The sequence below is a fragment of the Salarias fasciatus genome, chromosome 22, assembly GCF_902148845.1.
Source record: "Salarias fasciatus chromosome 22, fSalaFa1.1, whole genome shotgun sequence".
In the NCBI taxonomy this organism is placed as follows: domain Eukaryota; kingdom Metazoa; phylum Chordata; class Actinopteri; order Blenniiformes; family Blenniidae; genus Salarias; species Salarias fasciatus.
The window spans coordinates 20,941,069-20,965,409 of record NC_043765.1 but is presented as its reverse complement, the minus strand read 5'-3'; the positions used below and the strand labels follow the sequence as shown (position 1 = coordinate 20,965,409).

General features: G+C 42.6%; 1 protein-coding gene across 1 annotated transcript; it reads right to left on the bottom strand.

Moving 5' to 3' along the window:
- Positions 1–1,052: 1,052 nt before the first annotated feature.
- triqk (triple QxxK/R motif containing) lies at positions 1,053–23,060 on the bottom strand. The gene is made up of 4 exons (XM_030082182.1): positions 22,874–23,060; positions 19,575–19,649; positions 10,906–10,991; positions 1,053–2,303 (listed from the first exon to the last, which is right to left on the bottom strand). The coding sequence occupies exons 2-4, from the start codon at positions 19,633–19,635 to the stop codon at positions 2,202–2,204; spliced, it is 249 nt and encodes an 82-aa protein (XP_029938042.1). The 5' UTR covers positions 19,636–19,649; positions 22,874–23,060; the 3' UTR covers positions 1,053–2,201.
- Between the last annotated feature and the right edge of the window lie 1,281 nt (positions 23,061–24,341).

Below are 24,341 nucleotides of genomic sequence, written 5' to 3'. Positions count from 1 at the left end.
CTGTCTGCACTGAAGAGAAGCAGCATCAAAACCCCAGTGCGAGGGTGAGTTTGTGAAAACATGCATGATAAAATTTGCCACAATGACAAACAACATGCTATATTTTACCCACAGCAGACTGAAAAGAGTAGCTTGAGATGAGACGAGAAGTGTATTAAACGTCAACATTTCAAAATGTACATTATTACTTTGCGAAGAGTTGTGTGGTTTGCTGTAATTTAAGATTAAACGGAGACCTTTGAGATAAATGTTTCAGTGGTGAAAACTTAAACAAAAAAAAAACTAAAATCTAAATATCTAACAAAAGAGAAATGTTTGTCATGTTTTTGCAATTTTAAGATTAAAGCCACGAAGATTGTATTCAAAAGAATTTATTGAAAAATAATAGTTTATCGTCAACATACATGGGTTTTTGTTTTTCAAATCAAATGCAATGAAAAAAAAATCCTGTGACAAAGGAGCCTATAAAATGTTTATACAGCATTATAAAAAACCTTTTGCACTATTGTGACAAGTGTCTCATGTTTCATCAAGCCAAACACGGGTTGGAATAAACAGGTTTTGCCGGCAGATCCTTCTCATTGCGGCGACGTCGAGGCTCTGCTGGCTGGTAATGGTGACCTTTAAGATAACAAGTGTCATGTATGGAGCTCTATTAGTCCGGGCTATCTATTGTTACACATGTGAGTGACTCGCAGTGTTGGAAAGGGGGGCATTCGGGGGGGGGGGGTTGCTGGATGTACCGAGGCAAGATAAAAGCCGCTGGGCGAGGATACGGGTGCACGCTTATCATAATGGTTTCTTTGACATGTAGTCTTTTACGAGAGGTCGGCGGGTCATGGGAGAAACGAGGAGAAAGAGGCAGAAACTGAAAGCGGGAAATCTGTCTCACATTTCAGGAATCATAATGAGAGCAGTCAGACGCACACGAGAAAAAAAAAAAGAAAAGAAAAAAAAAAAACTGCATGTGAGGAATCAAATAAGCCACAAGGCCTCATGTCTATTTCCTGTTGGCCTTTTGTTCAGAATGGTATGATAAACATTGTCATATCTAAAAAGATGAGAATACCGCTTTGAAATGCGGTGACGGGCTGGAGAGTGGGGGGGGGGGGGGATCACTATTTTGAACAAAATTCAAAAAGAAAACTGCATATGCATGACAATAAAAGCCCTTGACTCTCTACTCTTTTGCTAATAAATAACCCCTCACACAGTGGAAGCACTTGGACTGGAATGGCTGATAGAAGGTCAGTCGTTGCACCTCGCGGGCCTCGTGCACAAAGAGCCATGCGAGGAAAAAAAAAAAAAAATCTCTATAGAAACGCACCGCGCGGTGAAGAGGACAGTAATGCACACTAAATGGAATAACATCAAGGTGTTCCTTTTGAGGAAGACGTGGGCTTATCTCTCTCCAGCCTCCCTGCCATCTCCATAATTTCCATTGAAAGAAACAAGCGTGTCGTTCTCATGCGGCTGATCCTGAGGACGCCCGTCTCGCCGCCGCCGCCGCCACCGCCGCCGCCGCCACCGCCGCCGCCGCATGGACATGCAGCAGAGGCAATGTGTTGTTCTGTATTCCGCACACATGTTCAATCAGGACCGGGGGGCTTTGCGGATTCTAATCTCACACTTTGTGATCCCCAGATATCTGGGAGGAGAGGTTTGTGCACCGGAATGTGAGGCAGGCGTTTGTCTCGATGCGACGGCGGCCTCGGCGGGAGATTTACATTTTTCTATTAGTGGGGGAAAAACAGTGGGACGTGACTCTGCAGAATATGATTAACGGAGCTTAGTCTCCACTGCAGTTTGGATTTATTGTTTAAAGGAGGGGGGAGAAGGTTCATTTTCTCTCTTGAAAGCAGTTTCTGCAGATAGATGCTAAACAATCAACATAAAGCGAAACATACACGCGAGTTTACACACAGAAAAATCAAAACATGGTGATAACAGCAATTTTACTACAACTTGAAAGTTCATGAAGGAAAATATATCATTCAGTTATTTAATATGTCCTTTAAAACTTCCACCATCTGATGCATTGGGCCCATTTCCCAGAGACTTGTAGATTGAGTTGAGCGGATCACTTCCAGGCCGTGTCCACGATCAAAACGCCACCGTCGCCATGCGAGGACACTTCCACCAACCTGCCCCTCGTGTGCGACGTGAAGAAGGAAGACAGCTTGGGCGTGTCGTGGGGCGCGTCAGTCCGCGTCCAGATCGAGCTCAGTGCTCAGGTTGAGGTAGAAGAAGGCGTAAACGCAGAGCACAAAGATCAGGATGGCCGCCACCAGCAGGAAGGCATCCTGAAAGAGATGGAGGTGTGGTCAGAGGGTCTGCGGGAAACGTGAACTGGACTCTACAAAACAGGACAGGGACATAAAAGAGTGTCCAAAGATATTGAGAATTCCAATCAGCAGTGTGGAAAATGAGGGATTTGATATCAAACCACTTTCAGCCACCAGGAAAATTGTTTAGGATGCAAAGAAAAACCCAGAAATAACTTGAAGACTCTTTGAAAACAAGCGGTGCGGCTGCTTGAAGATGCATCAACAAGGAGGCACTCCGGGAAAAATGGGCTTCATGGTCGAGTTGCCGGATGAAAGACGTTACTGTGCAAATGCCACAAAGCATCCGGCTTACAAAACACACAACGGCACAGAGATGAGCCTCAGAACCTCTGGAACAGAGGCTTTCGGGGTGGAAAATTAACTTTATGGCCACAATACTAGAAAAGGGAGAATCTCCTTTGTTCATCTGGATGAATTATGAGAAAAACCAAGAAAATTCTTTCATTAGAAAAAAAACATTTTAGAAGCAAAAGCAGAGTAAATCTAATAATCAAAATCCTAAGACATTTTCATACATCCTGGTAATAAACTGAACCTGTTTGCTTTTTGTTTTCAGACACAAAGATCACCGTTAAAAGCAAATAAAGGGATTAATGTTCTATGAGATTTACCAAACCCACCAGGACCGCCGTGTGTAACAACATGCAAACAACAGACTCCAGATCCACTCCAGCTCCCGCTAATGCAAACGCTTCATGACCGCTGGCACGAGCTGCCATGCGCTGCGCCGCACAATGGCTCCGGGAAAGGAATGGGTTCGACTTCCACCCCCGGAGGATCGGAAAAGCCCGGAGCGTGGGGGGCGCCGCGGGCGGCCGTAAAAACCCCCCCATCCCAACTCAGGATTATATTCATTTGTGTTTTTGGTCCGCTCAGAAAACTGGCAGGAGCGAATGCTTAAACATCTCCAATATTGTTCCGCACAGCAAGAGCGGCGTGGGGGAAGGACTCCAGCGGTTATTTAAACCTTCTGACGCGGCGCTGCTCTTTAATGGTCACGAAACTCACGGCGTTTTGGAGAAAAGACCTCAAACTTCCTTAAAAAAAAAAAAAAAAAAACACAAACAAAAAAATTAGGTTCTCTGAATTAAGGTGATTTGATTCCTTAGCACAAGCATAGTTCCGCTAAATGAAATTACTTCTTAGGTAATACGCAGTAATAAGGTAAAACATGTAAACAGGTCGAGCACAGGAAACGTTTTTAACCAATTTCCACCAAGTAAAAGTCATTTGGAGACGTTGGAACATGTTCAAGCTTCACAGCGAACATAACAGAGCTCCGAGATTTGATTTAGATACAAGAAATGTGTTTAAGTTGGCAATTTCAAAACTACAATGCAGAATGGATTTTTAGCTTTTGAAGCCATTTTTACTTTTACTTTTAACGCTAGTGATTCATCTAGTTGCTCCAGTGGTTTAGCTGTTTTAGTTAATTAAGCCATTTGCAGATTGATCTTTTCAGCAGTTTGAGCCACATGAATACATAATTTTTTTTTCTGCTTTTGGCGTTCAAACTATTTTAACCATTTCAGCTGTTTCACATCTTTTAAGATGTCTGGATTTGTTAGTGGTTTTAGTTATTTTAATGGGTTTTCAGCTGTTCGAAGCATTCCACCTTCCCCCCTTTTTGTCCAGAAAATAAGATTTCCTTTGAAAAACATAATATAAAAACGCATATTTCCATCTTATTTTCTGAAAGTTTTCGGCTCGCCACAACAGAGAGGCCCACCAGCCACACGTTGACTCGCAGTGTAGCCATGCGAGGAAACGGGAAAATATTGAAAAACCTTTATGCAGAAGTGAATATGCTGCAGTTGCGAGGCGAAGGTAGAGGTCAGTGTTGATGAGCGCGTGCTCACAGTGTCTGAACGGTTTCCCGATCAAGGCCGCAGTTCTGAAAAGAGCCGACGGAGACTCTGGTGGGTTTGCAATGGGCCGGTTGAGCCAAATGACGAATTAATTAACAAAAAACCAAAATCACTACAGAGTAAAAGTGGAGTAACATCTGAGATAAACACTTTTCACCGCAGTGTTTCAAACCAAATGACCGTCTGATTAAGACCCATTTGTGCTCACCGTTCATCGTCCCCCTGCCACTTTTATTGAGAAGTTAAACTTTCTTCAACAAAATGGCCTATTTTTTCCCTTTTTTTTTTTTTTCCTTTTTAGATTCTCTATTGGTTAATTGTCAAACAAATCGAGGCTTTCCAACGGAGTGGTGTTGAACTTGAAAATGGGAATTTGGAGCTCGTTCATTATGTGGCGCTCACACGATTACAATCTTCATCAGCTGGAGTTTCATTAGGGCCACTCAGAGTATTGAACAATGCCAGTTATTCTTTATCAAGAGAACTCATTAGCGGCAAACTTTCTAATCAACACTGGAGAGCTTGGAGGGCTTTAAAAGAGCGCAGAGTACAGTCTGATTAGAGGTTATTCAAAAAGAAATATTTGATTCCAAAGTGGAAACGAGTCCTTAATGGCAAACTGAGCCACAACAACAAAAGGCTGCGAGTGAAACTCAAGACAAACCAGCCGCACATACCACGACTACTGCCAGGCGTCGGGAGGCGTCTTCTTATTATATAAAATCAAAAATACTTCCACGCTAATTTAGTCCGTTTTCTCTTTTATGCAGATTTTTTTTTTAATGAACAAGAAAAAAAAAAAAAAAGCAACACAACAGATGCAGTTGTGTTGCTTTTAGAACAATAAAAAAAAAAAAAAAAAAAAAAAAAAGACAATTTGAGATAATATCGTTGGACTAATTTCCGTGTGTGTCTGCAAATTCAGCCCAGTGGCCAAACGGCAGAGGGAAACGACACAATGGGAGGAAAAAAAAAAAAAAAACCCGAGTATGAAAGAGAAAACAGAGATAAGCCACGGCACAAATGAGGGGCGGTGGGGGGGGGGGGCTAATAATAATTCCTCCCTGACAGAGTGGATGGGGGTTGGGGTGACAATTAAAAAGCGTCACAGCATCCGCGGCTATCTGTGTACTTGTTGTAGTGCCTAGTCATCAGCGGCATTGGTCTTCATTAGCCTCAGCCAACATTTATCTACATCCCAGCAGCCACCAAACAGCTTAAAGTCCCTGCTTAATTGGAAAACTTTTAAATTTCATGCACTTTAGTTTCATATATTAACTGCCAGGCTTCCACCGCTTGATTTACTTTTCTATTTTGCCCGGGCCTCAGAGAAAAGGAACCGTTATCAAATCAGGAAGGCTTGATTGTTTTCTTTTTTTTTTTGGTTTTGTTTTTTTGTTGTGTTCTCTCGCAGCTTTGAAAAATATGACAAAGAGAAGTGTTTGTAATTCTGACGACGATATCACAAAGAAAATGTTGTGCCTGTGACCCAGGTAAGCAATTCACCAAATCGCTGGTGAAACAAAACGACGCGCAAAATTGGAATCCAGGTTTTGTTTTGTGTTTTTTTTTTTTCTTTTTTCCCTCCCTTTCCTCTCGCCTCCTCCTTAGCATCAGGTTTCACAGAGAAAGAGAACAGCTGGTTACAGTGACTTGTCTATGAAAACAAGCTGGAGGGGTTTCGGTGAAAACACTCGAGTTGTAGAAAGCACCTGCACTTGATTGAGATCATTGTTTTCGAGGAGAGTAGCCCACTGTGTTGACTCTTGCCTCGTCTCACAAACACATTTTGTGCACGCGCGCACACACACACACACACACGCGCACGGAGACACAAACACACAGCCTCTCTGCCCACATTTTGATGGAGACCTCTGGATGGGGCCCAAACACATCATCATCTTCATCATGTGGCTCTCTCAGCGCCGGCGGCAGCTGCAGCACACTCGGCATGCTGGGAGCCCGGTCCCCGTCACCCTGGCGACAAGCCACGGCTCAGCAGACGTCCCCTCATCTGGTCCGATTTCTATCCTCCTCCCGGGTTTGTTTGCGAGCGCGTGTGTGCGAGTGCACGTGCGAGTCGGCCTGCGTTGCTGGATCCGGCGGGTTGGCGGCTGCGTGTGGGCGGCAGACGAGACGCCAGCCGCAAACAACTGCTGCTGCTGCTGCTGCTGAAAGCGAGCGTATCTTATCTGCACACGTCACGCCGGTAAATACCGAGCTATTAGAGCACGAGCAACGAGCCATTAGGCAAAAGAGCCCGCTGGTTTATTTAGTTTTATAAGAGGTAACGCACCACTCCGACAAGCAGACCGCGTCGGTCTTCCTTCAGCACATGCTAGACATGCCTCCAGTGCATTAAGGGATCATTCAAGGTACTTTAATAAGAATGATCAACTCTGCTCATAATCAATTTTGTCAAAAGTCAATTTTAAAATGGCAGAAAAACCCCGGATTGAAGCAGATCCATAATAAGGGCTGAATAAAATACAGACTGAAACTTGTAAGTACCTTCTGAAGAGTATTTCGAGGGTCAATTTTTTCACACAGTGACGTTTTAAAGTTAAGAAAAAAAAAAAAAAGGAGCCATTTGTCCGTTGTTCATAAAAAGGAATCAAGGGAAAAAAATTAAATAAAATGACCAAAGTCGTACATGTTTCATGACTTACAGCTTAAAGCGTTACACTGTTCTCATTCTATAACACCGCCAATATTACCAATACTACATATTACATGCCAATGTGGTTTTTGCTGCAAAAGTACCAAATGTGACCCGAATTTTGTGTCACGAACTTGTTGTGGCTAGTTTGGAAGAAACGGGAAGTACTGAGGAAGTTCTGATGAGAAGAGTAGATGGATGAAACATAAAAATTTGGACCTTCTAACAGTTGGAGCATCAAAATTAATCAAGAAAAAAAAAACCCACAGGAACTAGAGGTCGTTCACTTCCGGTAGATGCGTAAATACGTCACTTCCACTCCGTCCACCCAAAACCCCGCCCCAGAATTATGTGTTTGAGTTAATGTTACGAACTGTACAAATCTTTTCAATCATTTGGCAGGATGGGTATTTACTGCACTTGTCATTGTTGTGGCAAACTCATGCTAAGTTACAGCACTGAGGATGTTCTAAAGTTCAGATGTGATTCCTGGTCATCATCACATAATGTCCTGATTAACTTGACTGACAGACAAAAAAAATTCCCTGTAATTTTCCATACTGTCTACAAGGTACAGGAACCACGAGAAAAAAAAGAAATGCAGAAAAAAAATCTGGATTTTTAATACAGCATTCTCTTTCCTGAAGGATTTGGGGATTATTCTTTTTTCTGAAAATATTTCTGAGAAACGGAAGAGCCTTATCAACACCATCACAACTCTCTGGGTTATACAATTTCCCAGACATTAAAAAGCTTCCCGCCCTCAGAATCTGTCAGCTCCTCCTGACAAACTCAATAGTGTCACGGAGCCTCATGAAGCTGGAGTCTGCAGGAGCATGACGGACGATGGAAAAGTCAGTCGGAGGGTGAAGCTGATGCTGGGATCCAGATTTTCAGCATCGCAATCCTTCATGGTTTGGAGGGATGACTTCTTTCTTTTTTTTTTTTTAAACTTCCGAATATATTAACAATGACCCTGGATGCTTCTGCTGAAGTACAAGTCAAGTTATTCAAAACTGCCCCGAGACAAAAACAGCTGCTTCATGATTAGAGTTACATTGCTGCGAACAGATAAATGTTGCTCACCAGAACTTTTGAATCAATTTTCAGAATCTCATTCAGAAGGTTAGGTTCGATTCTCTTTGGCCTGACTGACTCCTTCTGTCGTTCTCCAGAGCAAAACCGATGCACACGGTTTAAAAGCCCTCTTCTATATGGTCTCACCCGCTTATACAACACGAGCGACAGCTGGAGGATGCCCAGAGTCATTATCTGGAGTCTCTATCCTCTGCCAATTCCATAAGCAATTTTCCCCCTAACTTTCTGGGCTCGGCGGCTAAATAAGACCGAGGGAAAACAGTGCAGAACTGAACAGAAGGCTAGTGTGCCAATTAGAAAAGGCAGCAGGCTTGTTTCCTGTGCAGCGAGATAATGTGCCGGAGCCGGAGCTTTGAAGGCGCCGCGTCTTCTCCGGGCGACCTGAGGGGAGGCGGCGGACTCCAGCCTCCCGCTGCAGCGACCCCACGACAGCCACCGACGCGTGTTCGGGCGAAAACACGCCGTGACTCATCGAGTGCGCATAAGAACCGCCACACATACAACAGGTGGTGTTTTTTTTTTTTTTTTTTTTTTTCCCTCTTTCCCCAGCAACCCTGACAACTGATCACTGATGTGGGAACAGAAGTTCTCCCTCCCTCGCCTCTTCCTTCGCAGCCTCTCCATCCTTTCCCGTGCCAGCTCATCCAGACTGCCCTGTTACTGGGACAGCCCCGAGACAGGCTGCCCTGGCAGCTGCCAGATTCTCCGTGCCCGCATGTCTGCTGGCCCTTCTGAGATGCCAGCTGCCTCTGAGAGCGCCGTCCCGACCGGGGACAGGGTGGAGAAATGAAGAGAAGACGCCACCAACATCCAAACTGGACTGGTAAAAAGCCAAATGTTTGCAGTCGACCAAAGCTTTCTACTGTCATCACAGCACTGTGTTAGAAAAAAAAAAATCACTTCTTCAACTTCATATCGCGCTGAAAAGGACTTGATGGGAAAGCAAGCGTGTCCAAATATCCATTACATTTGGGCTGAATTTCAATCGAACTCGGGGCCAAAAGGTCTAAGTCAGTTTAATATCCTCGTCCCAGAGGTATTTTTAATCCGACCTCTGAAAATTCCTCTCGTCTTGGGCATGAAAGAACATGAATTATTCATGACTAATATCAATATTTCAAGATATGGACTAATCTAATTGGATTAAAGACGTGTTTAATGAGGCCTTGCATGTCTAAGAGATGCATATTTTAAAACCTGACCATTTCACCCAGTGTTTAATCCTTCCTGTAATTTGTCCGTTGCTGCACACTTTTGTGGCAACCGAGGCTTAATTGAGGAAGTGGAGCCTTTTGGGTTTTACTGTACAGCAAACAAAATGCGTTTTCAACCCCAGAGAGGAAATTTAACACGCAAACAATAAATGCCACGTCTACATACATCTTTAATATTTTACTAAATTGGCTTCAAACTATAAGATTTACAAAACATGACTGTATCTAATCGTATTGGTACTTTTTAGGGGGACTGATGGAACTGTGAGGAAGCTTCTCTATTTTCTCATGGTTTATCAAATGTCTGTTCTCGTTCATTATTAAATTTACAATAAATGTATGGCGTGTTGAAAAGTTGCGATTCAAACCTTTATATTTCTCCACACAATGCACAACTGTAAACCTCATTAGTTGACGGCCATCTCTTCTTCTTCTTAGACTTTTCCGGGAGAGGGAAAGAGAGTCAAATCTCATTACTGCAGGTAGCTTATACAGCAGATTGTTATATTATCGAGGGACGTACAGTAAGTTCCTACGCCGAGACAGCCAAGTGTCTGGGATATTAAAAGTGATCTAGTGAGACATGAGTTCAAACAGACAGAAAAATGGGGGAAAAGATGGTTGGCAGACGCGCAGACGAGCTGAATCACAGATGGGCCAAGCCGCGCAGGCAAGGAAGCAAAAAAAACAAAAAAACAAAAAAACAGAGCTTCAAGTCGATACAGACTCCAGTAAACCTGCAGAGGAAGTGAGGCCAGGCGCACGGCGGATGGCTTCAGACATCTTGTTGCAGCTTCTGACTCGCTCTATACGCTCACTGTTTGTGATATGAAACTGAGGCGCACAATCCAGGCGCTTGTACCGCGTCGTTTGACTGTCAAAGCCCAGAACCGGAGTCGCTATACACTCAGCAAGAGGAACTTCTGTTCAAGCATCAATAAGAGCTGGAGGGAATCTATAGCTGCACTTGAATAAATGTAGCAGGGATTATGTTAGTTATGGGTTTGTGTGGAATCAAGCTTATGATAAAAAAAAAAGAAATGATTAAAAATGAGAAGATAGAAGCTTTTTTCCCCTTTTCACGTTTCTTAAAAAAATTACATATTCTTCCAGAGTTTTCCTCTTCCCAGTAATGGGCAATGGTGTGTTTTTGTAACTTTTTTTTTCAATGCTTTAATGCAGAGATCAATCCCGCACAGATGTTTTTACTTGATAACATTAATGCAGATCACATGTTTGACATGAGACTGTTATTGCAGCTGATAATCTGTGGAAGCTTTCCTTTCTTCAGGGATGCTACGGCGCTGAAGTGAACTTTTCTTCACTTTTGCACCGAAATGAGAAAATAAATAAATAAAATAAAGGCACCAGTAGTATTATGAGAAGAAAGAAAGGTGAAAATCAGCGACTCTGCCAGCGCAGTCTTTCTGTTCTGTGTTCACATGTGGCGTTGTGCAGCCAGCGAAGAGAAAACCAGGCCAGGGATTTCAGCTAATAATGACCCAGTTTCAATGGTGTGGCACCGTGCAGCAGCCAACGAAAATACCAATCATCGTAGAAATGTCAATCAGCGGTCACCACACTCGTCTGGACACTGCGAGCTAAAATAAGTCTGACTTAAGGCTTTAACTTTCTATTTATGTTTACATCTGTAAAATTAGCTGTTCATTCAAGAGTTAAGGGGAAGATGTACGCAGTAGAAGCTCCGGCTGACTCACCCTGAATCCTGAAGAACTCTTCTTCGCTTCAGCCTTCAGCCGAGTTGCCTTCAGCGCACCCTTCGTCTTTTTGTAGTCCTGCTTACCTGAAAACAACAAAGAACGAATAATCATAAGCACGTGTGACAAACAAACACCAAACAGCAGGGGAAAAAAATATTAATAAATAACAGCTATATGTTCAAGCTCAGAAAACTATGTGACACTTTCACCGCTAACTTTCTGGAACGTTTAAACAAACAGGCAACATGTGTCGGTGCTGCTGAGCAGATGTTCGGTTGGAGAGGAGCAGGCTGGATATTTCTTCCCATTTCCAGTTTTTAAATTGATCTCTTCCAGCCCGTAGCGTCGTATTTGCTTGATGTGGAAGTCGTATTGATCTTCTCATCTCAATCTCTGCCGCAGAAAAAGAAAACAGACAGCTTACGCCAAATTGCCGAACTACTCCTTTACGTCCGTCTCTAGCTGCAGTTTAGAACGGAAATCTAACAAAACAAGACAGGAAAAGAGAAATGAGAAATGGAACAATATTCCTCCGAGTATCACCGCCTTCACAATGCCATAAATGTTGTTTGTAGCCTGAGCTGCTCGCAGCTCACCTGCGCTGACTCCACTTCCCCTGGGCTCAACTCTCAAAGGGGGAGTGTTGTGGGCAAACCGGCCACCTGGCAAAGTGTGTGTGTGCTTCGCATGAGGCTGAGCCGGCTGTCTTGGTCTAATTAGAAACAACACACTGCAGGAAAAGGAACTTTGCTAACAATAGGGTGGAAAGGCAACAGCTTGCTGAACAGTGTGTGTGTGTGTGTGTGTGTGTGTGTTACTTCTGTCTGTGTGAGAACAGACTCCAGCACACAGGCTGCGGTCACACTCCAGAGTCCTTGGAGAGGTTATCCTAGAACCTTTCTTCAAAGTTACATCCAGACCTGATTGGGCCAAAAATAGCGAGAGCCACGAAGCTGGAGATGAGTTTCTGTTTGTTCTGATCAATAAAGCTGAACAGTGGGAAATCACTGTATTTCATAAAGCAGAGAGGTGGAGCATAAACACTCTTATTAGTGCTTGATAACCAGTATATTAGTCTGGCCCAAGCAGCGGCTGCTGCTGCTGCGCCGGACTCGCTTTACATTGTTTAGTTTCTCATTAATTTCTAATGCCGCCTGGTGGAGGAAGATAAAGCCTCGTAACGATGACCCCGGGACACGCGCTCCACGAAGACGCTGAACCTGAACGCACGGAGTCAAGATGCACAATGATAACCTCCAGAGTGCCGCACGGTGCAAAGTGCCTCATACTTCAAAAGGAATTTACATCAATTACAGCCGCAGAAGAGTGTGATTAAAGGTTTTATGTGGCATATATTTCCTTTCTAATATTTAAAATGCTCGATCACTTTTTGGTACAGCTGATCTGTCTTAATGAAAGGTTTAGAGAAGGTCACATGTAAAGGTTTTAACGCATTGCATCCAGAAGATTAATCTCCACAGTGTCGACACACTGGATACTACAGTGAGCTTGAGGAAACAGTGAAGAAAAAGTAAGTGGTTCACTTAAATGGTGTATTTTCACCGCTATGCTTTACAAGGTCACTTACATACACTCTCACGCTCAGACAACAATTGCGACTAAGCCGCGAGAGGGGACAATTTGAGGTTCAGTAACTTTCACAGTCACAAGAGATTGAGATCCAACAAGCGACCTTGGCGAGGCAGAGAGTACCTGCTTTGCACTAAAGTCACCCTGAGTGGAGGGACAAAGAGGTCCGTCTGAAAACAAACTGCTTTCTGAACGCTTTGAGAAGGGTTTGCTCTCAGCAGCCGGAGGAGGGAGGACATCATCATTAACCTGGAATTAAGCAGTGGCTCAGTCTTCCTCCTCCTCCTCCTCCTTCATGAGATCTCGGATTCAGCCGTCTCTCCTCCGCTGCTCCCTTCATCCCCCCCGGTCCTGAGCTCCTCCTTCACCTCCCACTGACTCGGAGGAGCCAAATAGAAATGAGGAGCGTGTTGCCAGGAGCAGACAGTGAGCGAGTGGGAATTCATTAGGGAGGGGGTGGGGTGGGGTGGGGGGGGGGGGGCGTACTGGATGTCTCCTCCACTTGTCAAAAAGTGGAGAAAGGGAAATCTGATCGGAGGGTACTGCAGGTTGCCTGCCATTCAAATGTGTGAGGATTTTCAGGCTGCAAATGTAGAAAACAGTGAGAGATCCGACACCGAAATCCACAAAAAAATCGATACAAAACAAACACAGGTATGGACGAAGAACAGTGGAAATCAACCTGAATAATTCAACATTTCATGACAACTGCTGGCCTGAAAATCTAAAAACAAATCTGTGTCTCTTCAGTAATAAAACTCATCTTTAAATATTACAAAACAGCTCTAATTATGTGGTTGAATTAAAAACGGACAGACTGAACAGCTAATCACATGCACATATTTCTCTTCAGCCAAACTGTCAAAAACAGAGATTTGGACAAACTGTATGTCTGAGAATGCCTCTGGGCTTTTTAAAAACACTTTACAAGCTGTGCTATCTTATTCTGCATTAAGGTACCAGGAGAATTGGAGAGTTCTAAATGCTGAAAATTTAATGTGCAAACCAAGTTAACCTCTGAAAGAAAAGTGTAAAAACTCATCATCTTTGTTTCAGCACACTTCCTGTATCCAGTTAAGTTCAACAAGTTGTGCACTTCTGAAAGAACACAAACAGTCTCGACTTTCTTTGTGTCCTCGGGGAGCAACTTCTTCACCACAACTTACAAGATACAAAAGTGAACAACAGAACACGAGCAGGCTTTAAACTTATAAAGTTAGATATTTTCTGAGTAATAATGTCTTCTGCAGAATCCCTCCCCCCCCCCCCCCAAAAAATAAAAAAAAGTGCACCTGCTGCAATATGATTTTAATTTGTGGGGATGAATTTGTTCCACGTCTTCGCCGAGGCATAACGTCAGCATGCGGTAATTCATCACAACTCTGATACATGCACAAGCATCTGGTTAAAATCAGCAGTTAACTGGAGGTAAATCACAATAATTACACCGAGCCGGGGGAAGAATCGGTACAATAGAGAATCACATCAGGCTGTGTAATGCATTGTAATGTTGCTCTTACAGCATTGTACTTTTTGAAGCTTCACATTGGCTTTTTTTTTTTTTTTTTTTCCCTGAGGCTTGTTTGTGTGAGTCTTGAAAACATATTATACACATGATATTGCGCTGGGCTTATGAGCACCCCTATTTGTCACTGCAGGTCCCCCCGGCGCGCCGGTGCTGTAGACACTTTCTGTCACCAATTATCTACCTGAGCGGGGCGACACGCTGTCCTCCCACCCCGCTCCCGCCTGCCTCGCTGAAAAAGGCATCGCCGTACAGCGGCAACAATGGCGCGTCTCGGAGGAGCTTTAACCCTTGTGAGGCGGCCTGGAGTGCCTGCTTGGAGGGGGGGGGGGGGGTTCTCTGAGTGGGCCTTTTATTGGACTCATCACTGATTTTATGTCAAGAGGAAGTGAAGGCGGACGTGTGCCCAATACCACTTAGTGTGAATTCCATTAGAGGGAATGGTCACGGTGTTTGGCGGATTATTCCTGCCTGTTTGTCGCTGCCATCTGACGAGGACTTCGGGAGAAACTACTTTTTATCTGGAGCTATTATTCTGTTTAGCATAATGAGACAGGTAGGGGGTATTAGCTAAAATTAGTCACATGTGATTGAGCACTCAGGAGGAGGAAGAGGGGAAAGGTATGTGATTTGTGTGTCATGCAAATTGTCCATTAAATTGAAGATAGTGGAGCGGCAGACAACTAAGATTATCACAGTTTGTCTGAATCACAGGAAACTTCAGTGGAGTCAATTAAAAGAAAAAAGCTGTTCTAATGATATTCACTGAAGTCAAAAGAGTTTACTACTTCTAAATCCCTTATTTAGAAGTTTATTTTGAAAAACAAATGCTTATTCGATGAAAATCTAACACCACTGCATGAAATTAAGTAAAATTTCAGTTTTCAGACCCTCCTTACGAATCAAGCTCATCTTCTTTCCGTTATTGTCGTGCTTTGACTCCTCCTTTACAGTATAAAAACTGGAAATGCTGTATCTCAGATGGTGAGAAGTGTTTGGATTGAGTTTGTAGATGTTATTAGACTCTAATATTACTTTGTTCCACTGTGATTTACTTCTCTTTCCTGTAGACAGTCATCGGTTGCTGCCTGGAGCCTCGGTCTGTCAATAGATGAGTCACCCATTGAGAAACACTGGAATGTTTCTGATGGTCTGTCCTGACATCCCCTCCTGCGAGGCAGTTTACAGATTCAGAACAAAACAAGGCAGCCGTTACTTAAAGGACTGTTCTAATTGAGGTCTTGTTTCCTTTTTAACAAATTCTATATGTTTGATGAAATTGCTTTTCTGCCTCCGGCGAGCTTCATGTGCGACACTTTTGACGGCGTCCTCTGTTTTATTCTGCCGGTCCATGCTCTGGATAGAACTGATCCAGCTTCTGAAAGCTTTTCAAAAAGGAAAAAAAAAAAAAAAAAAAGCACATTTGAAACTGAGAAACCTTGAGGTTACATAGATTTCCGGTGTGGCTTTTGAAACTTTTGCTCCAATCTGATGCCGTTTTTTGCAAAACTCCCTGAAAGAGATGTACTGCTGTAAACAGGTAAACAATAAATACGAGCTGATTTACTTCAGCGTGAATAGTTAAAGCTACCTGAACACTGTCAAAGAAATTTGACCTTTTTCACAAAAAATATGGTCAATGGCATTTAAAATAGAGACAAAAGAAGCTGGTGACGAAGACATCAGTGCATGAGATCATGCAGGCTTGAATCACTTCCCTCACAAAAACTTTTTTTTTTTTTCCCTTTTGGGAAAATCTAAACTTGTTCATAATACATTTCTAAAAAGATGCATTCAATATGAGCATCAGACGCATCGATCGGGATATACATGTTCCCTGAACTGAAAAAACACCTCTGGCTTATACAGATATGGGATCTCAACCAGGTATTGAAAAAAAAAAAAGTGAGTGTATCTTAAAAAAAAAAAAAAAAAAAAGAAACCTGTGCTTGTATGTTTACACAGCTTCCTACATATGCAACAAACACAGAGAGGCAAGGTGCTTTGGAAAGCCTGACCACGACTGTGCGAGCGCCCTGGGACGAGTCAGGAAACACACTGACAGCGTGTCTGACAGTTCCTCACACTGCGCTTTCCTTCTTCGTCTATCTGCTATGGCAGCCAAATCGTCAGTGACCACATGGTGCGGATCGCTGGCATCTGCCAGAATGAAGGGTGGTGGAGCTGGAGGACCGCTGCCAGACACGCGGGAGAGATTTATTCCTCGCTCCCGGAATAGACGAGCGGCAGAATCCTGCCATTTATAGAAAAACTTAATGTAAAAGCAAATAAATGAATACAAGCAACTGTTGCTGCTACAGACAGAAGTACGATATCACAGGAGTAAACTTGTTTTATTCTAACTGTCGATGAAGGTTATCATTTCCAGCTTTCCATTTCGTGTTTAACATTTCGAGTGTTATTATCTGTGTAGGCAACCGACGCCGGGTTCTGTCGAGCAGCAGCAATCACGCTTTCACTTCCAGGTAAGGACGCCGTGCCTTTACCTGTCCCGAGGGCAGTCAATTATAACGGCTTTAATAATAGCGAGCGTCGACAGTGGCCCTTTGACGGCCGTCTGACATGACAAAAGCACTCCAGCAGAGATGATGGTACGGCTCGACAACCGGCCCGGACTGCCGCTGATGTTCCATGAATAAGCCTCCTATTACGATTTCAAATTACCATGTGTACCCAATTCCAGCTCTCAGAGGACCGAGCCCCATGCTATCTCTGAAGGCTTCATTTCTGTCCACCTTCTACCCCCCGACTCTGTTTTCTACCTTTGCTGTTAAACAGAGATTCACTGAAAATTGCCTGATGGCCATTCTTTTCAAGAAGAAAAGAAAGGCGGGAGAAATTGAGGGGTTGAAAGAAGGCAGCGGCGGAGACGGGACCAGAGTGTCTCTGACGAGAGTCTTACATATATTTCTGAATTGATGAGATGTGCTGAAGAAGAAAACACAAAAAAATGGGGAAGAACTAAAAACAAATTGATTTTCTGCACTCCCGGTAAGGGACGTGGCAGTGGGAAATGAGCTTGTTATGTGACAACTCCCTCTTATTTGTTGAACCCGGCAGTTTTTTTACATAATGGGCAGATGGTTAAGAGATATCTGCCGGCTAAATAATCCGATTCTACTGTAACGCCATGAAAACGTATGCAACATCTGCTCGGCCTGGTGGAGTTGGGAGGAAAGACGCTATTCTTAACAGGCTGCCCCTGCATGAGAAAGACAAATACGGCTTTCAGTCTTAAACACACATTAGCACGGAGCGATACAGCGCTGATTTAATGCCAACGTGATACCAACATTCACCATACACGCATCGCAAAAGAGTGAAATTATATTTAGTTGAAAATGGATCGCATTTCACTACATTACTTCAACGTCATATTCACAAACATGGAAACATTTACTACAAATAAATTCAAAAAAGGAGGCAACAGCAACATACATGTGATGGAAAATACAAGGAAAACAGATGTGGTGAAGCTGCATCTGGTTTAAAGGGTTTATGTATCACAGTAGTCCATCGTGTTAGATGTACAAGGTTTAGTTATCAAGGTGAGGCCTGCATGCACAAAAAAAAAGCGATAAAGTGAAAATTATCAACAGAAAACCTGATGACAAAATGAGATCCTCAAAAATTTTCACCGGGAGCAAAAACTGGAATAATGTGAGGATGTGAATCATCAGGACCCGGCAGACGTCCATCGTCCGTCCACTGAGAGGAGGAGCTCACAACAAGCTCAGGGTTGGAAAACAGAGAATAAATACACGAAGCTACATTTGCCACGTTTTGATACTCAAAAATAATGAAGAAAAAGTTAAGAAAGTAACTTTGAGGCCTCTGCCTTTTTTTTTTTTTGAGATACAGAATCTGGACCACAGTTTAAAGACCCACCAAGGATCAAATTCACCTCTGTGTGTCTTCAGATGTGTTTCATTAATGGAATGTGAAGCAGTCATTTTGGCTTAGACTTAAAGTATCCTCTGTAAAACTTTAGATTTTGGTGAATTGTGTCATATATTTATTAACTCCCATTTTCAGATTTCAGAAAACAACGTCACTTGTCAATAAGTTAAAGAAAACACCAACCTTTGGCATCGTGCTAGTCTAGACAGCTTACATTTACATTACAGCCAGAGAATCCACTGGGTGGTACAATAGTCACCAATGTTTCTGCGGAGCCACAGAATAAAATCAGGGTAAGGACCTTCCCCGGTGTGCCTGTTTAGGTTTTTGTCAGGTAGTCAACTTCTTCCCAAAGTCCAAACATGTTAATTACATCGCAGCTTTTATTTGGCTATAAGAGACAATATGTGCCTGAACACTGCTCTGTCTTTTAGTCCAGTGAAGCACCGTCACCCGACTGATGGAGGCCAAGAACTTCAGTTTGTTGTTTGGAAGAAGAGAAAAAAAAAATCACTTTTGTGTCAAAATAGACTATTACAAGTCATATTGCTAACAATGTGCAAGTCCTGGGATACAAAGCAAAACCTTTGCATCAGTCAGAGCTGCAGACAATTACCAAACTAAGCCACTGGCAACATTTGATTCTTTTCTTCAGAGGAGAAAAACAAAAACAGAAAGACATGATATGAGCTGGGATCTTCAAGCAACCACAACCGGGACCCTGAAGGCAACCGATCTTTTCACTGATTCCAACCACGCCGCTTCACTTAGGCCTTCATGATGTAAGTGGAAAGATGAGGGAAACCAAATACTGCAGGATTACAGCGGCTTTAAACTTTGACAGGACGGATTCAAACATGAAATCAAAGGTTCGGGGCTTTCACCGAGCGCTGCGTGTTCACGGCCGTTCACCTGAGCTGCTGCTCATCCCTCACTTCCACAGGTTGGACACTGGTTGTAATGCAGTTTACTTTCAGCCAAAGACAAACCAAATATTACAACATTTTTCAGTTTTGCATTGGAGATGATGGTTGTTGTCAAAAACATCATGAACTAATTTACAAAAGTTAGTCTTTTACTTGAAATATATTGATTATAGTTGATATACTGATTGAATTGTGATTCATCTGGTGCACAAACTGCTATGTGAGCGGCAAAAGTTCATTTGACTCATCAAATAACATGAAGACTTTTCTTTTAAAAACTGTTTCCAAGCAGTGATCCCTCAAAAGGAGAATATCCAGTCTGGGTGGGGGCTTTCCTATGTAGAGTTTGGATATTTTTCCCGTATGTGTGTGTGGTCACTGGTCACTCTAAATCCACCGACAGAATTTGGCAAGTATAACTCCTAATCCATTCAACATACCTAGAAAATCTTAAGTCTGCCAGAAAGTAGAGAAAGCAGAGTTTTCCCACCCAAACACTACTACAAATCATATTGATTAGCATCGTCACCACATTCACCAACATGTCACACTTACAGAAGGTTCAAGTTATCTTAGAAACAAGGTCAGAAGTCTTCGCTCACTTCTGCAGCCAGTAGTCATACGACTGCAGTCACATGAGGGTTAACTAATTCCCCGTCAGTAAACAAACGGATTCACCAGCGTAGGAGCGACAGAAGACTCACCAATCTGTTTTCTGTACTGATCGACTGGTAATTTGGTGGCGCTGGCATCCTTCTTCCCCATTCTGCTTCCTCAGCCTGACAGCAAACAAGAAGGGGGGGGGAGAGAAAAGCAGAAAAGCGGGCATTTGAGTGGGAGCGTTTCACAGCTGAGTCTCGCTGTAACACCTGATCACTTAGTTTAATCAAATACAGCTCTGTTCCCGTTAGCGCGGTCCCGGATAACTTGCGGAATCTGCAGGCAGGATTCAAGTTAATACACGATCACACATACAGAGGAGTAGTCAGTTTTGATCAGGCAGATGGTTTATCTTTCACATACATCTGCGAGACATAATTGAATTAATTCTCACCACCTTCCAGAGTGTGTTACGTTCGCCGTGTGTGCACTTCCTCTCCAACTCATTTAGCCCAACACCATTTCCCTTCACACCATGAGCTCTCTTTGATTACCCTGACAGCTCAGGGGTTAGTCACAGGGAGAAACAATGATATAAATACAGCTACTATACTTAGGCGCCACATATGACAATGGAAGTGACTGATTTCACATATGCTACAGTACAGGAAAAAAAAAAACCTGGCTATAGGAGCTGTGCATGTATAGATTCCGGAATGGCTCAACTTGTCCAATATATATTTTTTTTTTAAACAAAGTTGTAAAATTCTGTTTGTTTTGGAGACTCTGTGCTCCGAGTTCCACACAGGCTCTCGCTCACAACATGCTGCATCAATCAATGGAGCGGCTCTTTGTTTAAAAACGGTGGGAAAAAAATACCAGCATCAGTCAAAGGGACATACCTGCTCTTTCTGATGAGAGCAGAATATCTGACATGTTCTCTGGCTGGAGGCTTTCCGAATGCTTAAAGAAAGAGTTTCACCCACCCAGCGCTTGGCTTTGACTAATAACACTCGCCATGCACCGTGCCATGCTCCACTAATCGTAATTGATTACCACAAAAAACAAAAAGACCATCTTTAAGTGTGACAGAGAGAAAAATATGCATGCAGGTGTGCACATGGGGGGAACAGAGAGGTGAATAGGAAAAAAAAAAATGTAGCAGTGTGTATCGAAGAAGAACAAGCGTGGGGGGGGGGGGGGGGCTGGGATGGTGGCAGGGGAATAGAGGAGAGAGACTGAATTAGCATGTTCACAGAGCGTGGCTGGCTGCCGCCGCTGACTGATACTTTCTCATGGGAGGCCGCCGCTGCCTTGGGAGCTCCTGGATTCTTACCATACACTGAAAACATCGTCTTCAGCTACATTTCAAACACGGTTAGTGCTGGCAGAGGCGGAGGAGGATGTATGCACTGCTATTGTTCTCCGGTGGCTGGAAACCACAGTCAGCAAATTAAAGGAAGCGAGAGAAAGACAAAAGGAAGAGGAGAAATTGCTCAAATGTGATGTTTGCAATTGGACGCAGTAGGTTTTCAGAGCTGCTGGTTATGTTAAACTGTGACATAACAGCACAATATTGTGGCTAAGCTGTGAAAAACAGCCTACTTGCATTACATGGAGTCCATTTACTTCAGCACTTGGTCATGTTTTGTACTTGCTTCAGAGGAATATGAAGACGACGAGCTGTGCACTGAAGTTTTACGTGGATTGACAGATTCAATCATGGAATTGATACAATATTAATAGTTACATACACTAAAACAGAAAGACCAATTAGACTTGTATCTCTACACATTATAGCACTTTTACTAAATTTACTGCAGACTAACACCAGATGAGCCGGAATTTCTTAAACGCAGCTTTTAAGACAGTTGTTCCCTCCTAATTAGAAAGATTCGGCCGATTCCCAGCGCGGTAAAACCTGCCAAAGTACTCCTAAACAAGGTGAGCTGCGCCATGCAAATTAATTTAGGAGTGAAACTTCCCAATAAAGCCAGCTGCACTGACAGGCAAGTTTCACTCAAGGAAACAATGAGAATAATCAAAATACAGACAAATATACTGGTAACAAATAGTATGGTACCAACCATGAAATGTTTTGTTTCTTGAGAACAACATAAGATTATATAGAATGTAAGGAAATGCAGTGTTTACTGAGATCATCCAAGTACAACAAAACCATGAAAAATAGCACTGAGTGGTGCATCTTGCAGTATTCTGAGCTGATGTGATCAAGCACAAGCCGTGCTGCCATCAAACACGATTTTAATCGATTTTCTGTTGGTTAAAATTCGGAATAGTGGATTTTCCTCCATAAAGGTGCCTTGAGGTGTTGCTTTTGGCTCCACCTAAATAAAATTAATTCATTTCAGCTGAAGTGAAATCAATCACTGGGGTTGAAGTGTTTGGTCGGCGCGACAGTGGACATGTGGATATTAAACAGTTACTATTTTAATGATAAACTGGGCAATTAAAGATGCATATAAAAGACAGGAAGATTGTTTTTGCAGAACATACTGAAGAAGAGGAGCTGTGTCAAACAAGGGAAACAATGTTAAAGCTGTGCTTAAAACATGAATATTAAAACAGTTCATCTACGAATTCTAGTTTCTAGTTTTAATTTTTCTTTCTAATTGAATTCCTCTTATATTTTAAATGGTTCCTCTCTCAAGTTTTGAATATTGGATCCATGAGTATCTGGAAGTTGAGGAAGGTTAATCAGCCTGAACAGCTGAGGAAGAGCCAGGGGGGGGATCTGGGGGTGAAACTTGTTCTAAATCAAAACAAGTGACTCACATGATCTGCTGTGACCCAGGAACAGATAAAACACAAGCCCTCTTGTCTCATGTTGACTTGTTTTTCTGTGACACTCCTTCACTTCAGTAACTTACCATTTGTTACAATAAAGCTTCACAGCAGCGCTCATGGCAGATGCATAGGTGTTCATTAGTTAGGAGATAGAAAATAGCTCTTGTGAAATAATGATCTCTGGTCATATGATTGTTTTTCGCTCTTGATCCAACAGTCAATACAATACATTACAAAATCTCCGTGTCACGTGAAACTGTAAACAACTGGACATGTAGAAACATTACGAATCAATCGGGAACAGAAGTGTTAGTTTCAGCGCCAAACAGCACCGTTTGGTTTCGAAGCACATTAGAAACACATTTTAACACATTTGTTTTGCTGAAAATAAGCAAATACACATGCATTGCAGACAGAAGTGACGGTGAAAAGCAACGATACGTGCGTTTTCTTGATCCTCTCTGCAGGATATATTGATTTTACCGCAGGGCGGATACGGTACTTGGATTAAATGCCGTATTTAATGCTACTGTGCAAATGTTAATGTAGAAAAGTGGAGGCAGATTTCATTCATTGCATCCACAGAGGTACTCACGCTGCTCCTGTTTTTCGGTAAAACTCGACGTTTACTGGAGCCGCTTCCGCATTACGAAATGCCCGGCGGCTGCTAACAGGACACGTAGGACAGCGGAATTGACTTTTTGTGGTACTTTGATCCAAAAAATCTGCAGAATGCCAACACACCACTTCTTTTACAAACGCTTCCTGGTTTGGGCGCCAACGGTTAAGACGGATAGCGAGCTGGTCCAATCAGAGGAAGCAGCCACTGAGAGCTGGCCAATGGCGTGAGAGTGGGCGGGACAAACGGCCAAAACACTGTCGGAGCATGTGACATGTGGGACATCCCAACCCGGGTCATCATGATCCTCAAAACACACCAAAAAAAAAAAAAAAGAAAAAAGTTTGGCAAATGGCATTTAATGTCAGGGTGGAATAACCTATTGAAGGACAATGCAATACAGAAACATGCACTTTGATTGATAAATAACTAAAAAAAAAAGTGTTTTCTGGACACAAAATCAAGATCAGTCTTGATATTTGTTCATCAACTCAACGATAAACAACTTCTTTCTATCCATTTTTTGTTTCACTTCATCAAGCAAAAATATAATGCAACACAAAACTGTTTACACACAGGCTTTGAGGAAGAATAGTAGCTACTAAAATTAAATAAAAGCTCAAAATATTGAATCATTTTAAATCAATGAATAGATAAATAAATAAGATAAAGTAACAATTAATACCAGGAAGTAACTCAAGAATATACCAGATAAAGCAAATACACAGGCATGATAACTACATTGCTGATAAATATGAAATTTTCTATCCATTTTCAGTGAAGGGTGCTGGAGCGAATCCCAGTTTATTATTATTGGATGAGGGAAAGAGACATCCTGGGTGGGTCGTCAGTCCATCACAGGGCAAACACAGGTAAAGCAGATCCATGGTTTCGCAATCTGCTTAACTACATGAATACACTCACAGACACCAAAACAGACATACTAAATTTTCATGTTGGAAATAGTTTTACTGAGATGAATTCAAACAAAGTCTTTTTAACTTAGAGATGTAAACCTATGTGGTTTAAATACTCAAATCAAACTACAATCACCCACACTCGCAAGTACACCTAATTATTAAATCCAACAATGACCTCACTTTTACATTTTCATAAAATTTAACAATTATCCAGAGCGGCATTGTGTGTGTATGTATCTCAAATTAATTAAATTGTGAAATTATTTTGACACGTTGGCCTCAAGTCATTGTTTCCTTGTAAGATTATCACCAGTGGCTCCTTGTTGGAAACAATAGCTCTGTGCTGTGACAATTAAAGCAACAGCCGACCTCGTCAAAGATGAAGCAATCTCACTCCACAATGTTCCTTTCTCTTTCATCAGTCTCTCTCTCTCTCTCTCTCTCTCTCTCTTTTTTTTTTTTTTTACTCTCCTTTTTTTTCTTTGTTTACTGTGTAGAATTTTATTCCCTCCTAATTGCATTCA

Excerpts from the sequence above, each read along its gene's own strand:
- triqk (XM_030082182.1), bottom strand. The coding sequence starts at position 19,635 with ATGGGGAAGAAGGATGCCAGCGCCACCAAATTACCAGTCGATCAGTAC. Across the intron at positions 10,992-19,574 it reads TCAGTACAGAAAACAGATTG|GTAAGCAGGACTACAAAAAG; the intron begins GTGAGTCTTCTG and ends TGTTGTTTTCAG. Across the intron at positions 2,304-10,905 it reads AGAGTTCTTCAGGATTCAGG|GATGCCTTCCTGCTGGTGGC; the intron begins GTGAGTCAGCCG and ends CATCTCTTTCAG.